Source organism: Microtus pennsylvanicus, chromosome 2, assembly GCF_037038515.1.
Source record: "Microtus pennsylvanicus isolate mMicPen1 chromosome 2, mMicPen1.hap1, whole genome shotgun sequence".
Classification (NCBI taxonomy): domain Eukaryota; kingdom Metazoa; phylum Chordata; class Mammalia; order Rodentia; family Cricetidae; genus Microtus; species Microtus pennsylvanicus.
The window spans coordinates 141831878-141859567 of NC_134580.1; the positions used below are offsets into that span (position 1 = coordinate 141831878).

The following is a 27690-nucleotide window of genomic DNA, read 5'->3' on the forward strand; positions in this document are numbered from 1 at the left end:
TGGGTGCGCTCAGACAAACTCAGCTCACTTTATGCATTCACACATCTCCCAAGCAATCTGGGGATTTTAAGGGTGAAGCCTTTTAGAAAGGACCCTCATTTCTGCAATTTCAGTAACACCAAATTCAAGAGTTGGTTCCTTCAACTTCAAAGTCTGTATTTTTGAGGTTTTGCTACTTCCCACTTCATCAGAGGAAGGGAGGAAAATAAACGTCTACTTCGATCACTGATCTATTCACTAACATCTCACTCCTTACAACAAAGGCTTGCAGCAACACATCGGGATCTCATGTAGCCCAGGCTGGCCAGGCTACTATGCGGCACGTGATCTTTCTGCCTCTACTTCTTGAGCGCTGGGATTACAGGCATTCTGGAAGCACACTAGGTTTCAGTACTTCTCAGTGTTCATCAGTCTTAGTGTCTGACAAAGTACAACAGTCAACAAACAGCAGGCAGGGAGCATGTGTTGCAGGGCCCAGGGTGGCCGGACGGTGAGTGTGAGCAGCTGCTCCCCAGGAACCTGCTCCGGCCATCTGCCAAGACAGCACCAATGGCACACCCTAACCCCAATCAGGCCAAATCATGACTCCTGTCACAATTTATAGACATCCCAGCTATTTCCACCCCAGCACATACCTGGGGGGATAGGCACCTCCACGCATGCCGTAGCTGTAGGTGGACTGCATCCGAGAGTGAGGGTCCACGGGCTTATACATTGGTTTTCTTTTCAGTTTCACACAAAGTGCATTGAGCTCAGCGGTAGGACCTATACTTTCTGCAACACAAAATCATACAAACAACAGTTTCAGGCCCTGGACCCTGATGAGCATGCCTGTAAATCAGACTCAAGAGAATGTACTGCAAAGAGCTGAGTCCTCTACCCCTGGACATCCATTGGGAAACCCAAGAATCTACAGTGTACAGAACCACAGGAAAAACCTGGGAAAGACGAGGCAAGTAGATTGTCTGGAGAAGGCAAATAAGAACCAGAAAACACCCAGATGTCTCTGACTTGACATTACAGTGAGACTCAACTATGGTCCCAGATGACAGGAAACCCAGTTTCATTTTCATATACACTGAGAGAGAGATTTTACCTCAAAATCATCCATATGAGAAAACAGAGACTAGGGCTCAACAGGAAGACCACTTGCGGTCCAATCATGAGACCAGTTTAGATCCCTGCACCAACATAAGGAACCTGGCTCCCACACACACCTGTAACCCCAGCTCTAACAGGAGGATTACAGGCTTCCAACCTAGCTGAGAACATGAGCCTGAGCTGTAGGGATAGTCCCACCTCTAAGGCTTAGGGAGACAGTGACATGAGAAATCACCTGATGCTACCTTTGAACGCCACACATAGTACACACATCTTCACAAAGCGTTCAAACAGCCTGAAGAGATTACTGTCACTCCACACACCCCATCGTAAACAACACTGAGAGTGGGGTGGGCTAGACAGATGCTGAGCCATCAAAAGCACTAGGTGCCCTTCCAGAGGATCCAGGTTTAATTCTTTGTACCTACAAGATAAAACTATGTAATTCCAGCTCCTAAGGATCTAACACCCTCTGCTGGCCTCTGGAAGCACCAGGCAACAGTGGTAGGCAGGTAAACACTCACACACATAAAGCAGTAATTAAAAATGAGAAAACACCCCTTTTGGTCCTTGGAGATGACACAGTAGGTTAAGGTGCTTACTGTCTAACCTGAAGATCTAAATAAGCAATGCAGGCAAGTTGTCCGCTACCTCCACTTAGCACTGTCATACAAGTACCAAACATACACAATGAAGAAATAAACCTTTAAAACAAACACTTGCTTTCCTATAATCTCAGCACCAGGGAGGCTAAGGCAGAAGGATTATAAATGTGAGACCAGCCTAAGCTGCGTATCTCAAAAACAAACAAACAGTGCTGGAGAGATGGCTCGGTGGTTAAGAGCACTGGCGGCTCTTCCAAAGGTTCTGAGTTCAATTCCCAGCAACCACATGGTGGCTCACAACCATCTGTAATGAGATCTGGTGCCCTCTTCTGGCCTGCAGGTATACACACAGGCAGAACACTGTATACATAGTAATTAACAACAAACAAACAAGCACAACAAACAGAACAACACTAGCAACAGCAAGCTTGATCAGTGCCATGAAAACTACATTTAGGGGCTGGAGAGATGGAGTAGTGGTTAAGAGCATTGGTTGTTCTTCCTGAGTCCACAGATTTGATTCCCAGCAGCACCTGGTTGCTTACAAAGACCTGTAGCTCCAGTTCCAAGAAATCTAACACCCTATTCTGGCCTCCAAAAGCACCAAGTGCACAAGTACTACACACATATATTCAGGCAAAACAATATACATTTTTAAAAAAAGAGAAGCTGGGTAGCGGTGGCACACGCCTTTAATCCCAGCACTTAGGAGGTAGAGACAGGCAAATCTCTTAAATTCAAAGCCAGTCTGGTCTACAGAGTGAGTTACAGGACAGCCCAGGCTACACAGAGAAATTCTATCTCGAAAAACCAAAAGAAAGAAAAGAAAATTCACCTTTAAATGCCTTTAAGATATTATATAGAGAAAAATAAGAATGATTTTGATTTTATATTAAAATTGGCTCAACTAAATTTAGACTATGAATCAAATTCATAAGAATATGAATGGGCTTGCACAATCAGAAGGTCAAATGAGTTACTGTTCTTCCTCACAACAGAATTCAGCGTCTCTGTGTGTGTGTGAGAGAGAGACAGACAGACAGACATAATTGCATTTTAAGAACACCCTCAACTGCTGGGCAGTGTTGGCACACACCTTATATCCCAGCACTCAAAAGGCAGAGAGGCAGGCTGATCTGAGTTCAAGGTCTATAAAATGAGAAACCCTCAATCACTCTGAACAGCTGTGACTGAGAGAAGACACAGACCACCACAGAGAAATTAAAGGCAAAAAGGTTGACCTGAGATGCTCGGAATTTCTCCTGATGACCAAGGACTGGGGACTGTAACTAGAGCCCACCAGCCACAGCCTCCTGCAAGTGCCTCCCAAACACATCCCTAGGTTCCTGATTTGCTTCGGGCCCTTGTTTGAAGCACTATGACCTAGCAGGTTGCATGTAGGCAGGGTCTTCTCACCCTTGTTAATCATGGGGAGATACAGAAGCAACACTGCTGATGGACAAATTATAAGCAATACTGCCATACTGAGTTGACATGGTTCTACTAAAAACCTACGCTCTTGACAAACTACACAGCCTTACCCAGGGAAAGGCGCTTCATCATGCTTGTCCTCAACCTAAAACACTGCACGGGGAAGCATCTCCGCATGAGTCCTCTGAGACCACCCAGTCAGGGACCTCAGACTGAGATGGTGAGGAGGAATCTGCCATTCACAGTGGAGGACCGACGCTTAGGAAGCCATCAGGACATACTGGGCAGCCTCAAGACACATTTTTGAAAGAAGACTTTCTTAGCCCAGACAGACTGCCAGATTCCTCTCTTCCTGTGCTTTTAAGAAAATTCTTCCTTTCCCTAGCTGTGGCAGCAGCTGTACTGAGAACAAGCACAAACCACCTCCAGGGCTGAGGTCAACCTGGACCCTGGGCACTTCTGGTGGGTGTGGTTTAGAAGACTGCCCAGCAACGTAGAAAGATGTTTTTTCACTTCTCGTTGTGAGACAATGTCACATTATTGGGATGCACCGACAGAAAGAGACCCTTCAAATACAGTTATGCTGGTTTGTAAAGACTGGTTTTTATTTTATGTGTATGGATGCACCGACAGAAAGAGACCCTTCAAATACAATTATGCTAGTTTGTAAAGACTGATTTTTATTTTATGTGTATGGATGTTTTGCCTGTATGCATACCACATGTGTGCCTAGTGTCCGAGGAGACCAAAGAATGTGTAGTATCCCCTAAGTGGGGTGACAAACAGTTGAGAACTGCCATATGGTGCTAGGAACTGAACCCATGTCCTCAGGAAGCACAGTGACTGCTTTTAACCACTAAGCCACCGCTCTCGCTCCTGATTTTAATCAGATATCAGACAGACTGAAAGAACTAAAGGCAGACAAGAGGGTCCCAAGGGTTAGAACATTTATGGCAAATCAATCATAGCACTTGGGAATTGTTTACTCCAAATCCTACACAATCTCATGTGACTTAGAGTTTTAAAAGCCAAATACTCCAGGCTGGAGAGATGGCTCAATGGTTAAGAGCACTGGCTGCTCTTCCAGAGATTCAAATTCAATTCCCAACAACCACATGATGGCTCACAACCATCTACAGTGGGATCGGATGACCTCGTCTGTCGTAAAGGTGTACACACAAATAGAACACTCGTACATAAAATAAATCTGGAAGGAAGGAACGAACAAAGGAAGGAAGGAAAAGAAAGAGCCAAATACTCCAAGAGAGTATGTATTTTCTTGATCTACCTTGCAAGGGTAAAAGTAGAGGCAATTCGCTGGGCAATGGTGGCTCACTCCTTTAATCCCAGCACTCAGGAGACAGGCACAGGTGGATCTCTGTGAGTTCAAGGCCAGCCTGGTCTACAAGAGCTAGTTCCAGGAGAGGCTCCAAAGCTACAGAGAAACCCTGTCTAGAAAAACCAAAAAAAGAAGAAAAAAAAAGTGGAGGCAATTCTCAGTGAGCCAGGCATAGTGGTGCACATTTGGGAGGCAGAGGCAGATCGGTGAGTTCAAAACCAGCGTGGTCTAGGTCAGGACAGTCAGGGCTACACAAAGAAACCTTGCCTAGAAAACCCAAAAGAAATAAAAATAAAGGCAACTGTCTAAAATCTGTGAGCTTGTATTTTGAGCCACAGTCCCATGTGCAGTAGTACAGAAACCAGACAACCTTGTCTGTATAAGCCATCAGAGAAGGTTGGACAATCATTTACCCCAGAGAGGTAGGCCTTGCTCAGACACAAACTTGATTCAGGCTAAACCATGCTGACAGCTGACTCATTCACAAGATAAATTTAGATTTTTCTCCTTGAATTTTCCATGGTGGAAGAGACTGAAAATTAACCAAATTCATGGACATTAGCAGCAGTATGACTTCTAGTTTCTCAGGGATGGAAAACTGCAAAGCATTCTGGGAGTGTATGCTTAGAGAAGACAAAACCAGAATCATTCCTGAACCACCTATAGCCGAGAAACCTAGGAAAGTGAGTATGTACTGTGTCTTCATAGGGCTAGGACTACCGTTCATTTAAACAGCCCTGACCTAGCATACATTGCAGTTCCATACCCAGCACTGCAAACTAACAACAGAGAGAGCACACACCTAGGATGGGCACAACCGGAGCCTGACAAGGCACTGCTGCTGGAGCAGCCTGTAAGCCCACAAGCAGGGCCCCTGAGCAGGCTGCCATGCCAAAGCTCAGCTAAGGGTGCATCTCTAGCTCCCAGTCATAACTGCTGTTCTCAAACCTGGCTTCTCATTCCTTGAACATTCTTAAAGACTGCTGTTCTCCACTGTGATCTACTTTTGACAATTATCTAAGTAAAATGCCATGGCCCTGTGGGAGTCTTACAAAGTGAACCACGTAGGCCAGCCTGCTCTACAGAGTGAGTTTCAGCACAGGCTCCAAAGCTGTCCACAGAGAATCCCTGTCTTGAGAAAACAAAAACAAAGTGAACCACGTGCAAACGGAACAGCGCACACACATGGCTGGCAAAGTAGCTCAGTGAGGCTGAAGGCTGAGTTTGAGGCCTGGAAGGCAGGAAGAGAGCTGACTCTACAGAGCTGTCCTCCAACCTCCACACGCAAGGTATGGTATAGGTGTATACATGTAGGATACACAATAAATAATTTAGATCTTTAAAACTACGCCTGTTGCCAGGCATAGAGATGCAGGCATTTAATCTGGCAAATGGGAGGCAAAGACAAGCATAGCTTTGTAAATCTGTGACCAGCCTGGTCTGCCCAGTGAGTTCCAGTGAAGCCAGAACTGCATAATGAGACCCTATCTCAAAAAAGAAAGAAAACAAACAAAACAAAACCCAACTGTAATCCCAACATTAAGGAGGCTGACTCAGGAGAACTGCTTTGAGTTCAAGGACAGCCTAAGTTACCTGGAGTTCAAGTCAACCTGGACTTTGTGGTAAGGCACTTCTCCAGGCAAGCAAAGACGTGGCGGAAAGGTGTGGTGATGCACACCTTCAATCCCACCTGGGAAATAGAGGCAGATGCATCTCAATGAGTTTGAGGCCAACCTGGTCTACATATTTCCTGGACAGTAGGAGCTACATAAAGGGATCCTATCTCAAAATTAAACAAAAAAAAAAAAGAAAAAGCAGTAAATCCCAGGGGAATACAATGGTCGGTGCTTTTCCCTTAGGACAGTCAAACACATCTGGAGAGAAGTGAGGTGACAATCGGGAATGCCATCCTGTGAGGCAGGCTAAAGGATTCTGATGTAGCAGATTAAATTGTGGAACAGCTAAGCAAAAAAGAGCCAGGATCTTTACAGATCTGCACGCCTTTAATCCCAGTACTCAGGAGAGGGAGGCAGAGGCAGGTGAAGTTCTGAATTTGAGGCCTGTCTGGTCTACAAAGTGAGTTCCAGGACAGCCAGAGCTACACAGATTAAAAAATGAAGAACAGATTTACACATCAGGCAAATACGCTCAGAGAGTAAAGACCTTTGCCAATAAAGCTAGATGTGCTGAGTTCTGTTCCCAAGTCTTAAATTGTCCTTTGACCTCCACACACACAAGTGTCCACACACGCACATGCATGATTTATTAAAGTAAAACAATGTTTTTTAACAGACAGATTTATAAAATAAAATTAAAAAAATGAGACAAGCAAGAACGGTGTCCACAGAAGGGCAGCTATCCAGACAGGGCTGTAAAGTTTGTTACAGGTACCCTGGTGTGGAAGCACTCAAACTCACACGCATGTGTGCAATGATCTTGTCACACTAGGGAAGAAGGAAGCACCTGTATGTTCTTCCTCCAAATGTGTCAAGACTTTCCTAACTCATGACATCTTTAGTTATTTTTCATTTCCTAGTGACCAGATGTGAAAACCTTTAAATGCATCCCTTTTCAAAAGAAATCTATTTCTTTCTTTAGTTTCTAACCAGCCCTCCTTACGGGCTCTGAAGTACCCTACAATTTTCCTGACTTAAACTCACTTTAATTCAAAATAAAAATTAAGGGCCTACATACATGACAACTCGGTGAACAAAAGCTTTGGATGCCAAGCCTGGAACAACACGATAAGAGAGAACAGAGCCTCATCAAGTGTCCTGGTTGACACTTGACACAACTTGACAAAGTGCTGGAGGAAAGGGCCACCTGACTGCTTAGACCCAAAATAATCACACAGAAACTGTATTAATTAAATCACTCCGTGGCCCATTAGCTCTAGCTTCTTATTGGCTAACTCTTATATATTAATTTAACCCATTTTTATTAATCTGTGTATCACAAGGTCATGGCCTACCAGCAAAGTTGCAGCACAACTGTCTCTGGCGCCTCCCTGGCATCTCTAACTCCGCCTTCTTTCTCCCATGCTATATGCCAAGCCAGTTCTTTATTCATTAACCAATAAAAGCAACACATAGACAGAAGGACCTCCCACACCACAAAAGCTAGAGTCATGACACAGGAGAAGAGGGAAAATGCTTCTATAAGACTGGGCTGTAGGCAGGCCTGTGGGGCATTTTCTTAATTAGTGATTGATGGGGAGCGGGCCGTACATTGCAGGTGGTACCATCCTGGGTAGTCCTGGCTTCCATAAGAAAGCAGGCTGAGCAAACCAGTAAGCAGCACCCTTCAATGGCCTCTGCATCAGCTCCTGCCCCCAGGTTCCTGTCATGTTTGGAGTTCCTGCCCTGACCTCCTTCAGTGAGAACAGTAACTATGAAAGTGTAAGCCAAATAAACCCTTTCTTTTCCACGTTACTTTGGTCATGGTACTTCAATTAATTAATGAATTATTTAATCAAACAATCAATTAATGTGTTTTTGTGTTTGTTTGGTTGGCTTGCTTTTGAGACAGGGTTTTTCTGTGTAGCCCTAGCTATCCTAGCATTAGCTTAGTAAACCAGGCTGGCTGTGAACTCACAGAAATCCTCCTGCCTCTGCCTCCCAAGTGCTAGGATTAAAGGAGTGCACCACCACTGTCCAGCTCTGGTCATGTTATTTCATCACAGCAACAGTAACCCAAACTGAGACACCAAGTTGCCCTCTGACCGCCAAATGCATGCCACAGTATATATTCACACACGTAAATACACGCAAGTAAACATAAATGTATATATACATACATATATATATATATATTTTTTTTTTTTTGCTGGGCACTAGTGGTGCATGCCTTTTAATCTCAGCACTCAGAGGCAGAGGCTGACAGATTTCTGAGTTTGAGGCCAGCCTGGTCTACAGAGCGAGCTCCAGGACAGCCAAGGCTACAGAGAAACCCTGTCTCAAATAAATTATAGACAGACAGACAGACAGACAGATAGATAGGCAGACAAACAGACGGATAGATTTCAAGAAAAATTAATGAATGTTAATGACTCTGGTCTTGTAGTATCTGGCCACCCCTTTTTCTTGGTGAAAACTTTGCTGATGCCCTGAAAAGTGACTCAGACAGAAAAAGAGTTCATTAGTTCTGAGAAGTCATTCAAAAGGCAAAACTTTGATAGAACAATGACCATTCCAAGTGGTATTTCCTGTTCATGTCTTTCTGCCAGCTTCCAAACTCTGAAACAGAGGTTTGGGTTGGAGCAGTTACATGTCTGTCTACCCCACATCCAACCAAGGTTCCCTATCTGTTTTTGTTTGTTTATTTATTTATTTATTATGTATACAATATTCTGTCTGCATGTATGCCTGTAGGCCAGAAGAGGGCACCAGACCTCATTACAGATGGTTGTGAGCCACCATGTGGTTGCTGGGAATTGAACTCAGGACCTTTGGAAGAGCAGGCAATGCTCTTAACCGCTGAGCCATCTCTCCAGCCCCCAAGGTTCCCTATCTGGACACAGAAGTGTAGACAGCAATACCTCCTTCTGCTTCCTAAAAGGAAAGTGGAGCACCTCAGCACTACCTCTGGAAGCTGCCAGTCAGATGGGAAGCCAGATGAGGAGAGGCCGAGCTCTTCTTTGTTGTGCTGGAGGATGTGCTGCAGGGCTGTGAGCTGGTCTAAGTGCAGGTGTGGTGAGCAGGCAGCTAGCAGAAAGCTAGAAGACGCCCGTCCTTGTTTGGTGTCTGGCTCCCAGAGAGAGCAGCAGACACAATCTGAATTAGAACTTCACGATGAGACAGGCCACTCTCAGCAAAATGAACAACGTGCAAACTAACAGCTTTTGATGCAGCTAAGCCAGAGCAATGGAATCTAAATCTCTACATGAAAGTAGCGAGGGAAAGAAAATAAAAAGCTAAATTACAGAGGCAGAAGAGTAATTGCTGAAATGCCAGTCAATCCTGGCATTACCTCAGTTACAAAACAGTCCATGCAACATGTAGCTATGCTGATCAGTTAGAAGTCTACAGCTCCTCATGCTGCTGCATCCTGGTTTGCATTTCCTGCAGTGATTTAAGATGGTTTGCCATACCCATGCAATGTGTGGTCATATTGCAAAGAGAATCGGCGATGTGTAGGGCTTAATATTTATAGGATATGGAAAGACCTCCTTGTCTCAAACCTGTGAGAAATTGAAAGCAACCTGGGTAGTGACACCATTAGCAGGTCACTAGGAACTGCTGTTGTCTCCCATCATTTGACTTATAGGAGGCGTTTCTCACTATTGCTGGTTCTTTCTCTTTATTAGGAGGTTCATATAATTATAGATTCTAAGCCAGAAAATCACTGCACCAACCTTCAGGCTCACAATCCCGGAGTGACTTGAATAGACCCTGTGCTGCCCTGGGACCACAGCAGGTGCGAGTGAAGAGGCTAGGAGCCCAGGGGACTGCAGGATGGCAAGGCTGCAGGAAACAGGGGCTGGGGTGGGCTGAAGAGTTGCTCAGCAGTGGCTGTTCTTGCTGAGGACTCGGGTTCTATTCCCAGCACCCACATTGAGGCTCACATCCGCTCTAACTCCAGCTCCAGGAAGTCCAACATCCCTCCTGGCCTCCATAGCTACCATACTCACATAGCTGGAACAGACATCAATATATAGGCAAAATACAATAAAATAATTTCGAAAATAAAAAGTCAGGCATAGTGGCTCACACCTTCAATCCTAGCACTCAGGAAGCACAGGCAGGTGGATCTCTGAGTTGGAGGCCAGCTGGTATACATAATGAGTTCTAGACTAACAAGCCTACAGAGACCCTATCCCCAAAACAAAATAAAACAAAAAGTGGGGGGTTTGGAGAGTTGGCTCAGTGATTAAGAGGTCCGGCTTGTGGCCAGCACCCACATGGTGGCTCACAACCACATATAACTCTAGTTCTTCTGACTGCCGTGGGCACTGCACACACATCATGCACAAACATACATGCAAGTAAGACATATACATATAAAATAAAAATGTAAGAGTGGGAACAATTCCATACACACTTATGTCCATTTTTCACAAAGCAGAGGAAGTTTGAAGGGAGCTGAAAGTGCTAGGATTTTATGGAAACAGGCAGCCAGGCAGGCCTCCAGCACACACCAACTAACTAGCCGTGCACTGGCAGAAAAACCACACAATGATTTTTACCACCATGCCTCTCCCACAGATAAACCAGAGCAAGTAAGTTACTTGAAGCAAACCTCCAAAGAAGTGCCAAAGAACGACCTCGCGCCCTCATCCCCAGTGCTGCTGCTCCACACCACATGTTTACTCTGGGAGTGAAACAAAAAAGTTACCCACCCATCCAAGATGCAGACAAGCTGCGAGTGTGGACTCACGAGTGTGCCCTTGTTCTGGAGAAAGAGCTCCCTCTCTTTCCCTGGCTCACTCCTAGTCTCCCTAAAGTCTTTCTTGAAAGCTTTACTCACTGGCAGGAGCCAATCAGTTTACTCCTATCGTAAACACCAACCAGAGTCAAGAGCAGAAAATGAACTAAAACAAAGCCCGTCCCAACAGGATCATCCCAACCCGTGGCAGAACTTAGACTGAATGAATGCCTAAATTTAGAAAGGGTGGGGCCCAAAGGAATCCTTTTTTGCTCCTACTGTATAAAGCAGGCCCAGTGACAACATTTCCAGCTCCAGTCATAAATACGTGAGGATTTTAGAAGCTCAGAACAATCAGGCTTTCAATGAGACTGCCCCCAAAATGCTAGTCTCAAATACACCTCAAAGAGTTCAAATAAGCAGCTAAAAACTAGAGGGGAAAAAAGTATGGGTGGCTCAGTGAGCTGTGCTTGCCATGTGAACACAAGGACCTGAATCTGATCCCCAGAATTCACAAAAAGTCAAGACCAGTGGCAGAACACAGCTACTCATCCCAGTGCTGGGGAAGAACCTGGGTTTGCTGCCCAGATAGTCTAGCCAATCAGCAAGCTACAGAATCAAAACAAGAACATGTCCATAGAAGGATGGATGGACGGACGGACGGACGGACGGACGGACGGACGGACGGACGGACGGACGGACGGGCGGGCGGGCGGGCGGGCGGGCAGGCAGACAGACAAATAGGGTATATGGCAAAAGGAAGACACCAAGTGTCAAGCTCTGGCCTGGCCACCACTGCCTCTCATAACATATGGGACAGGGGGCAGTTAAAACATAATATACAGCCGGGCGGTGGTGGCGCACGCCTTTAATCCCAGCACTCGGGAGGCAGAGGCAGGCGGATCTCTGTGAGTTCGAGACCAGCCTGGTCTACAAGAGCTAGTTCCAGGACAGGCTCCAAAACCACAGAGAAACCCTGTCTCGAAAAACCAAAAAAAAAAAAAAAAAAAAACATAATATACAGCTGGGTGGTGGTGGTGCACACCTTTAATCCCAGCATTCGGGGCAGAGGCAGGCGGATCTCTATGAGTTCAAAGCTAGCCTGGTCTACAAACTGAGTTTCATGACAGCCAGGACTGTGTCACAGAGAAACACTGTCTCAAAAAACAAAAACACAAAAGAAAAAAAACCCACAATATACAACAACTAGATAAGCTTTAAATTCTCACACAGTCAGCACTAAAACTCACCAGGCAAGAGGCTGGGGGATGGAGGCTGGTGAAGCTGCACTTACTGTGCATACATAAAGAGGTCTCTAGATTCAGTCACAGACCCAGGCAAAAATGATGATAATAATAATAATAATAATAAATTTGCCAATCACTCTTTACTTACTAATGTAACCCTGGGTGTCATGTTTGAGCCTGAAGAGAGAATGAGAGGCAATGCTGTTAAGAGAACAACTCTGTTCCTCCAGGAACATCTAGCAAAGGCTGGGTATTTCTGATTGTCACATCTGATCAATGTAAAAGTGACCTCATATATCTAGAGGACAGAGGAACTAGAGCACCAGTACAACACCACAGCTGTAAATGGGAAAATATGCCATGTAGTCAGCCGCTCAGAGAACAAAGCTCTCCACTACTGGCATCTGTCGAGTTCAAAGCAGTCCTGAGGACCATGGCATTCCAACTGCTGTTAGCATCTTAGCATCTCCACCGCTGCAGCTATACAATCCTTCACACAAACCACCTTCCTTTAAACCTGCCTTTCAGGGTTGTTTCCTATCCAGTACATGAGGGCCTTGTGAGAGATCAAACTGTCACTCATAGACAAAGGAGGCTAGAAGCTTGGAACATGAGTATCCTTAGGACTCACTGGACACCTGACTGTAAGGGTCCAACTTCCTCCATTGTCCCGCATCGTCTACTGAAGGGCCTCAGAGCCCAGCTGGAGAATATGCTAGTCTTCCTTTCAGGCCAACATTTACTTACACACAAGCACTGCAACACAGAAGAATGACACGGAGGAGCTTAGAGCACTTCTTTCAAAAGATCTTCATCTGCTGAACACCAGAGTATCATAAAAACATGTATCTTTCATCTGAGCACTGGGGCCAGTCAGGGCTACATAGAGACCCTGTCTCAAAACAAACAAACAAAAACAAAAAAAGCCTCATACAATCTCACTGGGAAAAATGACAGGCATCCATAGTCTTAGCACTCAGCTGTGACAGGGTAGAGCAGATTCCCCTCTGTATGCTGTGAATACCATTGGTTAATAAAGAAGCTGTTTGGGCCTGTGATAGGGTACAGCAGAGCTAGGCAGGGGAAATAAAACTGAATGCTGGGAGAAAGGAGGCAGAGTCAGAAGGAAGCCATGTAGCCCTGCTGGAGACAGATGCAGAAACTTTACCTGGTAAACCACAGTCTCATGGCAATACACAGATTAATAGAAATGGGTTAAATTAAGATGTGAGAGTTAGCCAATAAGAAGCTAGAGCTAATGGGCCAAGCAGTGATTTAAATAATAATTTTAAAAAAGAGTTAAACACAGCTTAACACCACAGCTCCTTTAAGAGAAGTTTTTCTGATCCAGTGGTAGCAGAAAAAAAGCCATGCCTTTTTGAAACATCAGCTTTCTGGGCCATGCTGCCAGTGCGAACTCTGGCTCTTTCAAGAGGACAAGCATTTAAATGGGATTTGTGGGCAGCATAGGCCCACTGGTTACCAGAGTTGAGGTGGTGAGGATGGCTCCCACCGGGCAGTCTCAGAGGCAGTAAACATGCTTCCTCCATGTTAGACCAGGTGGAGCCAACAGGCAGGGCCATGTTGGCGCTAGCCATGCCTACTTAGCATTTAATTAAAGAAGAAAAAAGTAGTTCTGGTCAGAAAAGGATTACAGATATGCAATAAAGGCAGATTCAAATGAAAAAGACCTCTAAATGGGTCATAGTGTGTTTTAAAAAATGTACGTAGGCTTGGGAAAGAAGAAAAAGAGTATAGAGAGTTATAAAAAGAAGTAAATGGTTTTAAAATAACAAAACAAAGTCTTTAAAGAGACAGAGTACAGAAAGTCATAGATTAAAGGAATAAAGATAATAAAATAAATATTAAAGTAATAGGGTAAAAACAAGCCACTTAAAGATGGAAAATTCACAGAGAGTCTGGATTATGTATATTATTGTGTTTTCTTTGAATTTTTTGACTGTTAAAGAGCTATGTAATGAGAGACATTTCGCTGTATGGATAAGTTAAACTAACATAAAGGCATCCTGACTTCAGAATTTGAGTCTCAGGATATGTTGCTTTGGAAAAGAGGTTCTTCTTTTGTTTCCACAGAAGATGAAAACATAAAGAATCCTTCCAGACTAATGTGGTTTGATGGATCAAGACCACCCAAAAGGTCTCTGCGACACCACAAAAAATACTTTGCCCAACAAAAAGAAGGAAGCATCTTGGAGAGAACTATGCCCAAATTCCCTAAATGATTGTTTATAGATGTTTGTTTACATTTAAAGGGGGATATGATATAGAGATCAATACTTTGCATTGCCAGGCAGTGGTGGCGCACGCCTGTAATCCCAGCACTCGGGAGGCAGAGGCAGGCGGATCTCTGTGAGTTCAAGACCAGCCTGGTCTACAAAGGGAGTTCCAGGACAGGCTCCAAAGCTACAGAGAAACCCTGTCTCGAAAGAAAAAAAAGTACTTTGCATTGGTATAGATCTAGGTTTATTGACACTAATTTCAGGTCAATTTTGTTATATGTATATTTCTGCTCTTGATTAAGGTAGCTTGTGCAATTCATTTAAAAATGTAAAGTATAATTAAGAAATGTAGGTTAATAGTCATCTATAACAGTCAAGCTTGTAGTCATGTCAGTTAGATTTTCTAAGTGTACAGAGATATATTTCAGATGGCATTCTTCAGACCTTTCAAAGACTACAGAAGATGGCATTTAAAATGCTTAAGAATTTAGGACTTTTCATGACAATGAGACACATCTGCTCCTGGCAGCACCAATACATCAAAAAGGATGATGGGCATCGAAGAGGCTCCTTATGGAGTTTGTTAGCCATTTGGGCAGGAAACTGCTCTTGCCTGGACTGCTTGATGTTATGCTGTATGAACTGGACATGCAGACCCACAGAGAAATGACTATGGAGAAAGAAGGCTGAGTCAGAGAGATGCCATGTAGCCCTGCTAGAGACAGATGCTGGAACTTTACACAGTAGCCACAACCTCCTAGCAATATGCAGATTAATGGAGATGGGTTAATTTAAGAGTTAGCCAGAAATACGCTTAAGCTATTGGCCAAACAGTATTGCAAATAATATGATTTCTGTGTGGTTATTTTGGGGCTAAGCAGTTGGGAACAAACAAGCAGCCTCCTAAAACATAGCTGAGACAAGAGACTCATTTGATGACAACCTGAACTACACAGTGAGGTCTTAGCTAAAATAAATAGACTTATACACACACAAATACATACATACATACATATCTATATATATACAAACACACATGCAAAGAAATAATAATAAAAACAAGAGTAGAGCCTCACCTTAATTGACAGATACCACTTTACAGTGCAAAGCACCTTTTCTGGTATGGAGAAAGTACATGAGCATGTAAACCTCACAAAACCTTGTTTCTTTGTTTTTCAATTGCACGTAATGTGCTACAAAGTGGCAAGGTGCGAATATGTTTCTCACTCAGCAGTAAACGCAGGACCACCTGATGACACTGAGCACACTGGAATGATTTAATACACAAGGAACAGGTCAGAAGAGGCCAGAGTTATATGCAATGGCCATTAGTCATACTAACTTTCAAATACAATTTCCAAGTCTTTTGTTTTGTTTTGTTTTTTTGAGACTGGGTTTCTCGCCTTGGGCTCTTCTATAACTTGCTCTGTTGACCAGGCTGGCCTGGAACTCATAAAGCTCCGCCTACCTCTGCCTTCCATGTGCTGGGACTCCGCCCAGCCCAAGTCTCATTAGTAGTATACACCAAGTTAAGCACTTTTGTTGTAGTTTGGTGTTGTTGTTTTAAACAAGGACTTACTACACAGTCCAGGCTGGCCTGGTGGCAATCCTCTGCCTTTACTTCTTGAGTGTTGGGAATCACAGGCATGAGGCACCAAGATTAGATAAACCCTTAAGAAGAAATTAGCAGTGGTGTGTGTGTGTGTGAAAAATAATAAATCACTCATAATAAACATTACCTGGCCGGGCGATGGTGGCGCACGCCTTTAATCCCAGCACTCGGGAGGCAGAGGCAGGCGGATCTCTGTGAGTTCGAGACCAGCCTGGTCTACAGAGCTAGTTCCAGGACAGGCTCCAAAGCCACAGAGAAACCCTGTCTCGAAAAACCAAAAAAAAAAAAAAAAAAAAAAAAAACATTACCTGGTTACTGAAAGAGACACATGGAACAGAAAAGCTGCCGTGGCTGTGAACTGCTGACCCAGGGTAAGGGCTCAGGATAGACAACAACGCTAAATAGGGAGAAGCCTTGAAGAACACCAGTTGGGTGGTGGTGGTGGTGCACGCCTTTAATCCCAGTACTTGGGATGCAGAGGCAGGTGGATATATTTGAGTTCCAGGACAGCCAGCGCTGTTACACAGAAAAGAACACCAGCTATCTCCTGAGCTGTCATCTGCCACTGGACTTTACTAAAAGTGATACATTGACTATAGACTTATTTCTTGATAAAAAATAACTTTCACAGCCTGGTCTACAGAGCTAGTTCCAGGACAGGCTCCAAAAAGCCACAGAGAAACCCTGTCTCGAAAAAATCAAAAAACAAAAAAAAACTTTCAGCTGGGCATGGTGGTACATACCTTTAATTTTTGGGAGGCAGACAGGCAGATCTCTGTAAATTCAAGGGGAGCCAGGGAGGCTTGTAGTTCAGGAGATGAGTGATTCAAAAGGAAGTGGGAGAGAAATGGTCCAAAAAGCAGCTTACCCGTGAACACTAAACTACTACATCAGCCAGGCTCTTAGAGCAGGTGGGAAAGACAGCAATAGATACTGACCCTGGAAAATTCATTGTGCCCCCCCCCCAAGAAAAAAGTTAACTGGAATTCATTCCTCAGTATCATCACAAGAAAAAAAAAGTAGCAACCTTCAAAAGTTAATTAGAGGGCTGGAGAGATGGCTCAGTGGTTAAGAGCACTGCCTGCTCTTCCAAAGGTCCTGAGTTCAATTCCCGGCAACCACATGATGGCTCACAATCACCTGTAATGAGATCTGGTGCCCTCTTCTGGCCTGCAGACATACACACAGACAGAATATTGTATACATAATAAATAAATAAATATTTTTTTAAAAAAAGTTAATTAGAATCTTAGTGCTTTTTCCAATAAAGCAGAATATTATAATTCAAAAGAAAGTTGTTTTTTTTGAGGCAGGGTTTCTCTGTAGCTTTGAAGACTGCCCTGGAACTAGTTCTTGTGGACCAGGCTGGTCTCGAACTTACAGAGATACAGAGATCCACCTGCCTCTGCCTCATGAGTGCTGGAATTAAAGGCGGGCACCACATGCCTTTTTTTTTTTGAGACAAGGTCTCACTGTGAAGCCCTGGCTGTCTTAGAACTTATGGCAGTCATATCCAGTCAGTCGTCTGTTATGACTGATCAGTGACTTACTGCCTTTGGCCTTGTGCTGCCACAGAGGTGGTGTGTGATGGGTGACAAATCAGAAGGGATGAGTGTGCCTCACACAATAGAAGGGTGTTCTCTTCTCAAATGAAGTACGTGTACAATACTGCTAGGGTACCAACTCCTTCCCTCAGAAACATGTCTTGCCTTATTTTCCCATGTCGTTTTTTTTTGTGTGTGTGTGGGGGGGGGATTCAAGACAGGGTTTCTCTGTGTAACAGCCCTGGCTGTCCTAGATCTCACTCTGTAGACCAGGCTGGCCTGGAACTCACAGAGATCCCCCTGCCTCTCCCTCCGAGTGCTGGGATTAGAGGTGTGTGCCCCTGCACAGCTCCACAACATCTTTTTTGGAGGAGTGAGAGACAGGTTTCATGGAAACTGGAACAATCTCACTCAAGGTGTGCAGTCACAATTGGCCTTGGATTCCTGATGTTCCTACCCCACCTTCCAGACGCCAGGATTACAGGCTTAGGTTACTAGACTTGCCTGAAATCCATGCTTCCCATAAGTAGAATTTTTATGAAGTTTTATGTTTTACAGAATTCCCTGATAGAAATGGGAATATTGCTTGCTGATGCTGTAATGTACAGAATGCTGGGCAGCCCTCTCTGTCAGAGGCTACCATACCCAGCGAAGGCAGATTAGATTGGAAGCCGACAGTTCTGTTGCCCAATTTACCAACTCCACCCCGAGGCGCCATGACCCTTTACCTGGATGACAGGCAAGTAGTCAGGGAGATAAGGTCCTTTTAGTTCACTGCAGAGTAAACGTCAGTGTGGCAGTGTTTAGACAGCGCCTGTGTGCTGAGGATGAAGCACTGAACAAACAGAACACAAGAATGTTGTTTCTGAGTGCACACTCCTTTGTTTGGTTGGTTTGTTTTGTCTGAGGCAGGGTTTCTCTGTGTAGCCTTGGCTGTCCTGGAACTCACTTAATAGACCAAGCTGGCCTCGAACTCAGAGATCTGCCTGCCTCTGCCTCCCAAGTGCTGAAATAAAAATGTGAGCCACCATGCCTGGTAGTGAGATGCAAATGCCTCCCATCTGTGCTTCTGGAGTGTACTTTTATTAAAGAAATGAACACAAGACTCCTGGGGTTTGTCACCTCCACTTATAAGGTGACATCAGTTTTAAATCAGTCTGCACAAAATAAATAAGTAAATAAATCAACCTGTCACTAGTGTGAGAATGAAAATATTAATATTAGGTACTGGCAGGAATTTCCTTCAACTCCCTTGAAAACAGTTCACAGTGGTTTTTAGTTCAGAGCACTGAGCTGTCAGCAGGAGCTATTTAAGCCCTCACCTGGACCCTTTGACAAGCCCCCATGGAGCTACTTCTAACCCTACCATTTCCTGAGGGTGAGAACAAAAGATTTGGTCAACATTTTCCTGATGCAAAAGTTCAACAAACAATTAGCCTTAAAAACAGAGATTTTTCAGTCAAAACCTAATTGGAAGTAAAAATCAACGAAGCTCTTGACTTTTAAAAAAGATGAAGGCTGGGCATAGTTGCACACACCTTTAAATCCTAGCACCCAGGAGGCAGAGGCAGGTGGATCTCTGGTTGTTGGATGCCAGCCTGATTTACATGGCAAGTTCCAGGACAGCCAGGGCTACAAAGGAAGACCCTATCTCGAAAAGAGAAAACTAAAAAATAAATAAAATAAAATCAACCTTAACAGCTGAGATGGAGCTAAGCGGTGGGGCATTTGGCTAGGCCCACCCTCAGCACAGCAAAACCCACAAACCCCAGTGAGCATCATCTGAAGCGTGTCCTGTCTGTGCACCAACTGCCACGAGACAGACAAGCATGTTAGTGCAAGTGGGGTCGGTGATAATGGTACAGTAGGAAGGACCTAAAGCGCCAAGACTAAAATTTTAGAAACTTCGGTATGTGTTGGAAACTTTCTAATAAAATGTTGGGAGAAAGTAACCATAGCAACTCACAGGTCTTCTCATGTTCAGTCCTTTAGTATGCAATGTCTGTACTTCAGAGCAGCATAACACGACAGCTTTGATTCTAGTAAGGAGTTTTTGCTTTTGTGTTTAAAAACCCACGGAAAATTCCATACAGGTTATCCACTAACAGGTCTACTGTGAAACAAGTCAAGAAAATACTGTCAATAGTTTTTTTTAAATAATTTATTTAACTTTATTTTTTATTTATTTATTTTTTTTGACTTTTCGAGACAGGGTTTCTCTGTGGCTTTTGGTTCCTGTCCTGGAACTAGCTCTTGTAGACCAGGCTGGCCTCGAACTCAGAGATCCTCCTGCCTCTGCCTCCCGAGTGCTAGGATTAAAGGCGTGCGCCACCACCGCCTGGCTACTTAACTTTATTTTAAGTGCATTGGCGTAAGACATCAGATCCCAGAAAACTGGAATTACAGACAGTTGTGAACTGCCATGTGAGTGCTGGAAATTGAACCTGGGTCCTCTGGTGCTCTTAACCACTGAGCCATCTCTCCAGGCTCCCACTGACAGTTCTGAAGTCTCTAAAACGCCAGGCTAAGAGAAGGCCTTGCAAGCAACTCCAAAAGCTGTCAACTGAGGGAGCAACAGTATCATTTAAGATGGCCCCGCACAGCATGGAGGTCATAACACCCCTGGGAGGGACCCGTGAGGAGAGCAGTCAGACTGCAGCGCACACAAAAATACCAAAGAAGAAAACTAGTAAAAGTTCTATGGTTTTCAAAAACCTGCAGCCTGGAAAACCAAGCAGGTCAATTCTGAAGGCACCTGTTCCCCCGAAGCTGGGTAAAGAGCCTCCAGGAAAGGTGCCCACACTGGTTCCTGCTGTTTGAGCTGCCATGAGTACAACCGAAATGATGCTCTGGTTTAAACAACGAGCCAGGGGATCCATGAGTCAAGTTCATGGCTAAACTTATAAATGTTTTATGGGTGAAACATAAGAACATGTATTTTGACTACAGTAAAAATTATAAGTACTCCAAAGTTTTACTTTAAGTCTAATGGGAAAGACCAAGTGGGTTTGGGATTTTGCTGTGGGAACTCCTTCAACCAAAAACCTTTACGATACTGGCCTACTTTGGGCATGGTCTTATGTACTACATATGCAGACAAAAAGGAGGGCTTGACTGCTGAAGTCGAATCCAGCCCTCCTCCCACCCCCCGCACACACACAGAGGACTGTAGATCACTACTCTTTCTGTGAGTTTATCCCCTAATAAATTCTGTGAGTTTTACCCCTAATAAATAAACTTTTATTATACTCCATTCTGGGCTATTGAAAACATTTTCATACTGCAACAGGTTTTGTTTTGGTTTTTTGAGAGAGGGTTTCTCTGTGTAGACTTGGCTGTCCTCAAACTCACAAAGATATAACAGCCTCTGCCTCCCAAATGCTGGGATTAAAGGTGTGCGCCACCACCACCTGGTAGACCAAGTGTTTTTAAATATCTTCTTCCTTCTTAGACATGGAATTCAGGGATTAAGAAGAGGCTCCTAGGGGCTGGAGAGATGGTTTAGCAGTTAAGAGCACCGGCTGCTCTTTCAGAGCACCTGGGTTCAATTCCCAGCACCCACATGACAGCTCACAACCATCTGTGACTCCATTCTACGGAATCTGACTTCCTCTCATGGATATATTTGCAGGCAAAACATCAATGTACATAAAATAATAATAAATAAATTATTTAAAAACAGGCTCTTAAATTGATGTGAAGAGGCAGCCCCTCTTCGCCACTCAGGCTGTGACAACTGGAGCGGCAGAGCACTGGCACTGACCAAACTGATGTACACGTGCAGCCCAGAAATAACAGTCACAGAGAAATTGAGTAACAGCAGCAAACATTTACAACATTCTGGTCAACCTCAACGTTGGAAAAGATCTGCTTTTAGACAAGGGAAATACCAATCCCTAACCTGGTGTTGCACACTGCTCACAAAGCTAAGGATCTTAACACTCAGCCAATGCGTTGCTTGTAAACACTGCAGGGGCCCTTCAGACAGCAAATCAACAACACATGATTTGTAGTTTTGCAATACTAGAGATTAATCCTGGAGCCTTGTGAGTGCTAAGCAAGTGTCCCACACTGAGCTACAGCCCCCAAACCCTTTTCTTTTTACTTCTAAGACAGGGTCTCTCTGCCTGCCTTGGTCTCCCAAGTGCTAGGATCAAAGGCATTCAACACTGCTCAACATTTCAATTGTCATCAACAGCTGAGGAACGACCAACTCGGTTCCTGAACAGAAAGACAGACTGAAATCTGGGCTCTACCTTGAGGTGGGGAATCTGCTAACTCTACAGCTGCTTCCCTGCTGTGCATAAAGCACAGGTCAACAAAGAAGCCAGATAAAAGAAAGAAGGTGGTGGCGAACGCCTTTAACCCAGCACTCAGGAGGAGAGGCAGGTGGATCTCTGTGAGCTCGAGAGGCCAGCCTGGCCTACAAGAGCTAGTTCCAGGATATGTACCAAAGCTACAGAGAAACCCTGTCTTGGGGGGCGGGGGGACGACGGACGGACGGACAGACAGACTGTCCCAGCACTCAGGAGGCAGAGGCAGGCAGATCTCTGAGTTTGAGGCCAGCCTGGACTACAGAACGAGTGACAGGCTAGAAAGCTACACAGAGAAACCCTGTCTTGAAAAAAAACAAACCAAGCAACCAAAAAAAAAAACCTATTGTACTCAACAATTTATGCTAGAAACTATTTCCCAACTGTTACAAATTTTAGGAAGAGTCAAAACGAAAACACAGAGGCTGCCTTGCATTATTGAGATGGCTGTGATATAACCATCTCCAATTACTAAGGAAATTGACTGCCCCAAACAATCTGGTGGTAGAGGGGCTGAAGAGATGGGCAGGTCAGGAGAAGCATCATGCACAGAGATACCGTCTCTGGAAGGTAGAGAGCCACCACGGAAGAGCAGCAAGACACCAGAGGTTGACCTCTGGTCTCCACAGGCACACAGGGTCATGCACATGTGTACACTCTATCACAAACACAAAGGTAAAACACACACACACACACACACACTAATATACACAAAACAATCCTAAAGCATAGAAAAGTCATTGAGCACAGCAAACACACCATATTACTTCCATAAATCTGCATGTGCCTGTCTTTAAGGAAGGGTACGCCAATGTCACTAAGCAGATTTAAAACAAACAAAAAGCAGACACTTTGAGACCGCTCAGCATATAAAGTGCTTGCACAGCTAGGAGTCCCAACAACCAATTGAACCCCAAAAGTTGTCTTCCGAAGTCCACACAGCTGCTGCTGCTGCTGCTGCTATTACACTCAAAAATAAAAACAAAAGAATTTCATCTTACTAAAAGAGAGAAAGGCTGAGTCAGAAAAGATGGTCCTCTAAAACTCACCAGAACGGCCAATACTGGTCCCTCCACACTCACCAACTACAGTTTTTAGTTTACCCTTCAACAAGTAATGAAGTCGAAGTCGTTCATAATTTACATTTGGTAGGCAGAGATGCCTAAAAGACCAAGATCCTTGTTTCTATCTCTGCTAACACCTTCTCAAGAATTACAGTTGCCAGCAGATGAAAACAGACGGACCTGAAAATGGGCCCCCACATCACGCCGGGTAAAACGGAACAAAATAAAGCTTCCACAAGAGCCAGCAGTGTTGGCACAGGGAGGGAGGTGCGGCCAGGGCTTCCGGGAAACTGCTAAATGCGACCCCGGAGTGAAAGAGAAGTTCAGTCAAAGAACGTGAAGAGCTGTGGATGCGACCAGGAAGGCAGGGCTTTCACACCTTTGCATACTCCATCTCCAGAGCCTAACACACAGGAGGGCTCCAGAAAGGTCTGCTGAACCCAACGGGCGCTTGTGCCAGCAACTTCCACAGAAAAAGAAATCACAAGGTTCTGGCTGGTGACCGGGAAACATGGGACAGATTATTGAGCTTGGGGGAACAGACGAAGTCCCCACAGTTGGTTCTCCAGAAAGGACAGCTATGTCTACATCCATACTTTGCCTGCTACCGTGTCCCCATTAAGCGCGCGCCCCTTTCTGATGCTAGGCAAGCACAATGCCCAGGCTCTGGCAGTGGGCACGCGGGTTCTTCTACCTCGGAGGAAACCCAAATGGGAAGGTAGGTCAACTTCTGTCCAGTCTGCACCCTAAATTATACCTTCATATCACGCTAATAAATTATGCAAACCGTTTATTGGGACACGGTGTGGGTCTGGCACGCTGATAAGCTCTTTACACGCCCCATTTCACTGCACCTTCACAGTCTGAAGAGGCAGGGACAGGACTGGGACGGGATTAGTCTTCTACCTCCCCCAGTTTCCCCTCACAACTGAAACACAAAAGAGTATGAAGTGACTTGCGAAGGGGGCAGAGCCGGGAATTGGCACCATGTCCCACGGCTCGGCAGTGGCCGCAGCACTGTGCACTGTGCAAGGCGCCGAGACCTGGGGGCTCCGGATCAACCCAGCCCCTGCCCGCACCCCCGCCTAACTCGGGCACCGGGCCCACGAGCGCCGCGGAGGGCCCGCCTCCTCCGGGAAGGCCCCGCGGGCGGAGACGGGCCTGGGCCGCAGCTCGCGCGCCCGCGAGGCCTCGCCCACCCGCCGCCCACCTCCCGCTGCCGCCGTGCCTACGGGGCCCTACCGAGGCCCGGCCCGGCCGCCTCACCTGGCTGCTTCCCCGGAGCTCGTACCCGGCCGGCGGTCCTGGGAGGCGGCGAGGAAGAGAAGGAGCAAAGGAGGAGGGCGAGGAAGAAGGGACCGGGAAGGAAAGAGGCGGTGTAGCCGCGGAGGAGGCGGGAGCCGCCAGGCCGGGGATCAGAAGAAGGGGGATACGACACAGACGCGACGACCGCCAGCGCAAACGCTGAAGAGCGGCTCCGGCGCCCGCAGCCCGGCAGGAAGTGACGGGGGAGGGGCCGCGCCCGCCCCCAGCCCCCGCCCGCCTCCATACCGGCCCCACCCCCACCGCGGCCGGGACCACAAGTCCCGGCGGGCGCCGCAGCCTGCCTGCGCCCTCTAGACATGCTGGTGCGTCAGGGACCGGCATGGTTCCGTCTGGTCGGGGCATGCTGGGAGTTGTAGTTTTGCAGGAGCTCAAGCTGGGCCGGGAAAGCAGGCCTGTCTTCCTTTCTCTCTCGGCTTTGTGTTTCCCCCTATGCAGACACTCCTTCTTAATGTCAACATTTGTGAACCTGCTGCCGTGTGCAACGTCAGAAGCCAAGAAAACGGCGAGGGTGCACAGGTCCGTGCTCTCGTGGAGTTTACATTCTAATGCAGAACAGGTGTTTACTGGTTGCTGGCACGGGACTCTAAACAGAGTGTGATTCTGTGGACAAGAGGCTGGTGCGGTTTTATTTGATGTGGTCCTGGGGATTGAACCAAACTTCTACCACTGAGTTCTATCACCCGCTCACCATGTAGGTTTTTGTTTTGTTTTGTTTTTAAAGATTTATTTATTTATTTATTTATTTATTATGTATAGTGTTCTGCCTACATGTATACCTGCGCCAGAAGAGGGCACCAGATCTCGTTATAGATGGCTTGTGAGCCACCATGTGGTTGCCAGGAATTGTACTCAGGTCCTCTGGAAGATCTGTCAGTGTTCTTAACCTCTGAGCCATCACTCCAGCCCCTTGTTTTAATTTTTTAAAGTGTGTATGTGAGTGTGTGTTTAGCTTACTTCAAGTGTGTGTTATATAAGAGAAACAAGATTGAAAAGCACTTCTGAGTCCAGATAAGCGGTTCCCAAATTTGCTGGAAACTTATTACACTGGACTAGTTCTACATGTTAGAGGGTCAATAGCAAGAAGATGTCACCGAAGAAAGGCCTCTTTAGAAAGCAGTGGGAAAAGCTGGAAGTCCTGGCTCGCACTGCAAATTCCAGCACTTGGGTTCAAGGCCAGCCTATGGTACTTATTGAACTTCTCTTAGAAAGAGACTGCTGCCAGTATGTATATACTGCTTGTAAGCCCCGTGTGGGTGTTGGTAATCAATTCCAGACCCCTTAGGAGAGCAACGAGTGCTTCAATCACTGAACCATCTCTCTGGATCCCAAGAATTTATCTTTTAGTAGTTTATATGTTTTTCTTTATGTCTTTGCCTGCGTGTGTTTTACCTGGGGCTGAGAGCAGAAGAAGGTGTCAGGTCCCCTGGAAAGAGAGTTACAGAAGGTTGTGTGTGGTTGGTTGGGTTTTTTTGTTTGTTTGTTTGTTTGTTTTGTGTTTTGTTTTTCAAAACAGAGTTTCCCTGTGTAACAGTCCTAGCTGTCCTGGAACTAGCTCTTGTAGACCAGGCTGGCCTCGAACTCACAGGGATTCACCTGCCTCTGCCTCCTGAATGCTGGGATTAAAGTCCTGTGCCACCTCCGCCCAGCAATGTGGTTGGTTGTTTTTTTTAACTCTTACTCTTTGACTCTTTTGGGAGCCCACTACTCAACTCCCAAGTAAAGACAGAAGGATCACCAAGAGTTCGGGGGAGATAGTTCAGTTCTTCCTATAAAAGCCTGGGGATCTGAATCTATGAAAAAGCCAGGCTCTAAGGTGCCTATCTGTGACCCTGGTGCTAGGGAGAGGAGGGTTCCTGGCACTCACTGGCCAGTCAGGGTAGCTGAATTGGTAAGTTCTAGGCCCCAGTAAGAGACTCTTTAAAAAACGAGTTTGAGCTGGGTAGGGTGGCCCGTGCCTTTAGTTACAGCACAGGAGAGGCAGAGGCAGGTGGATCTCTGAGTTCAAGGCCAGTCTGGTCTACAGAGTAAATTCCAGGAGAGACAGACAGAGCTACACAGAGAAACACTATCTTGAAATATATATGTATATATGTAATGTATATAAAATAAGGAGTTTGAGAGGGATTGAAGAAGATACTCAACAATGACCTCTGGCCTCCATACACGTGCACACAAATGTGCACCCAACACTTATACACATGTAAGAGCTCAGGTCTACCCAGTCTTGAGATAACTTGCATGATTGTTATTTTTGGGTTTTGTTTTTCAGACAGGATCTCACTCTGTAGACTAGGCTATCTTAGAACTCACTCTGCAACCAAGAACCCACACTCATGATGTGTAGCTCACACAAATTAATTTCTGTTTTGTACATAATTTTTTTGAGACAGGTTTCTTTGTGTACTCCTGGCTGGCTTGGAACTAGCTCTGTAGACCAAGCTGGACTTGAACTCAGATCCACCTGCCTATCTCCAGAGTACTGGAATTAAAGGCATGTACACCACTGCCCTGCAGTATGTAAGTTTTAAAATGTAGTTTCCTGTAGTATTTTGGTTTTTGTTTTATTTCTGTCTGTCTGTCTGTCTGTCTGTCTTTTTGAGACATTATCACTCTATATTGCCCTGGCTGTCCTGGAACTCACTCTGTAGACCAGGTTGGCCTCAAACTCACAGAGATCCTCCTGCCTCTGCTTTCTTAGTGCTGGAATACACTACCACATGGGGTCAAAAATACTCCTAAAGGAATTTTTTGAAAATGTTATTTTATGAGTGTTTTGCATATATGTATGAGCGCCACATATGTGCCTAGTGCCAGGGAGGTCAGAAGATGCTATCAGAGACTAGAGTTACAGGTGGCCATGAGCTACTACGTAGGATCTGGGAAGCGAACTCAGATCCTCCATAAGAGCAGCAAGTGTTAACTGCTGAGCCAGTTCTTAAGCCCACGTTTTTAAAAAAGTATTTGTAGCCCAGCGGTGGTGATACATGGCTTTAAGCCCAGCACTCAGGAGGCAGAAACAGGTGGATATTTGTCAGTATGAGGTCAGCCTGGTCTACAAGAGCTAGTTCCAGGACAGGATCCAAAGCTACAGAGAAGTCCTGTCTCAAAAAAAGAAAAAGATGGGCTGGAGAGATGGCTCAGTGGTTAAGAGCATTGCCTGCTCTTCCAAAGGTCCTGAGTTCAATTCCCAGCAACCACATGGTGGCTCACAACCATCTGTAATGAGGTCTGGTGCCCTCTTCTGACCTGCAGACATACACACAGACAGACTATTGTATACATAATTAATAAATAAATATTTAAGAAAAATTATTTGTGTGTATATGTACATTGTATATACGTGTATCATGACATGTGTGGAAAGAAAAGACCGGGGGGTGGGGTCAAACTCTTGTCAAGTTTGGCAGCAGATGCCTTAGGATAAAGACATCTAGTCTGGCCAACAGCATCTCTGCTTCTTCCTGCTGAGTACACCAGGCTACCTGGCCCACAAGCTTACAAGATT

The 27690-nt window shown here is 45.4% G+C and overlaps 1 protein-coding gene across 5 annotated transcripts in view; it reads right to left on the bottom strand.

Annotated features, from left to right (window-relative positions):
• The window catches only part of Stau1 (staufen double-stranded RNA binding protein 1), a 38662-nt gene extending 14277 nt beyond the window's left edge, over positions 1–24385 (bottom strand). The window contains exons 1-2 of one of the 5 annotated variants that reach the window (XM_075963115.1): positions 24126–24385; positions 636–774 (exon numbers count right to left, since the gene is read on the bottom strand). In XM_075963115.1, coding sequence (XP_075819230.1) covers positions 636–715 — 80 coding nt within the window. In that variant the 5' untranslated portion in view covers positions 716–774; positions 24126–24385. Of the gene's footprint in view, positions 1–635; positions 775–9829; positions 9931–24125 lie in introns of those variants that run through there. The other 4 variants (XM_075963116.1, XM_075963119.1, XM_075963117.1 and 1 more) reach the window with 4 other exon arrangements.
• Between the last annotated feature and the right edge of the window lie 3305 nt (positions 24386–27690).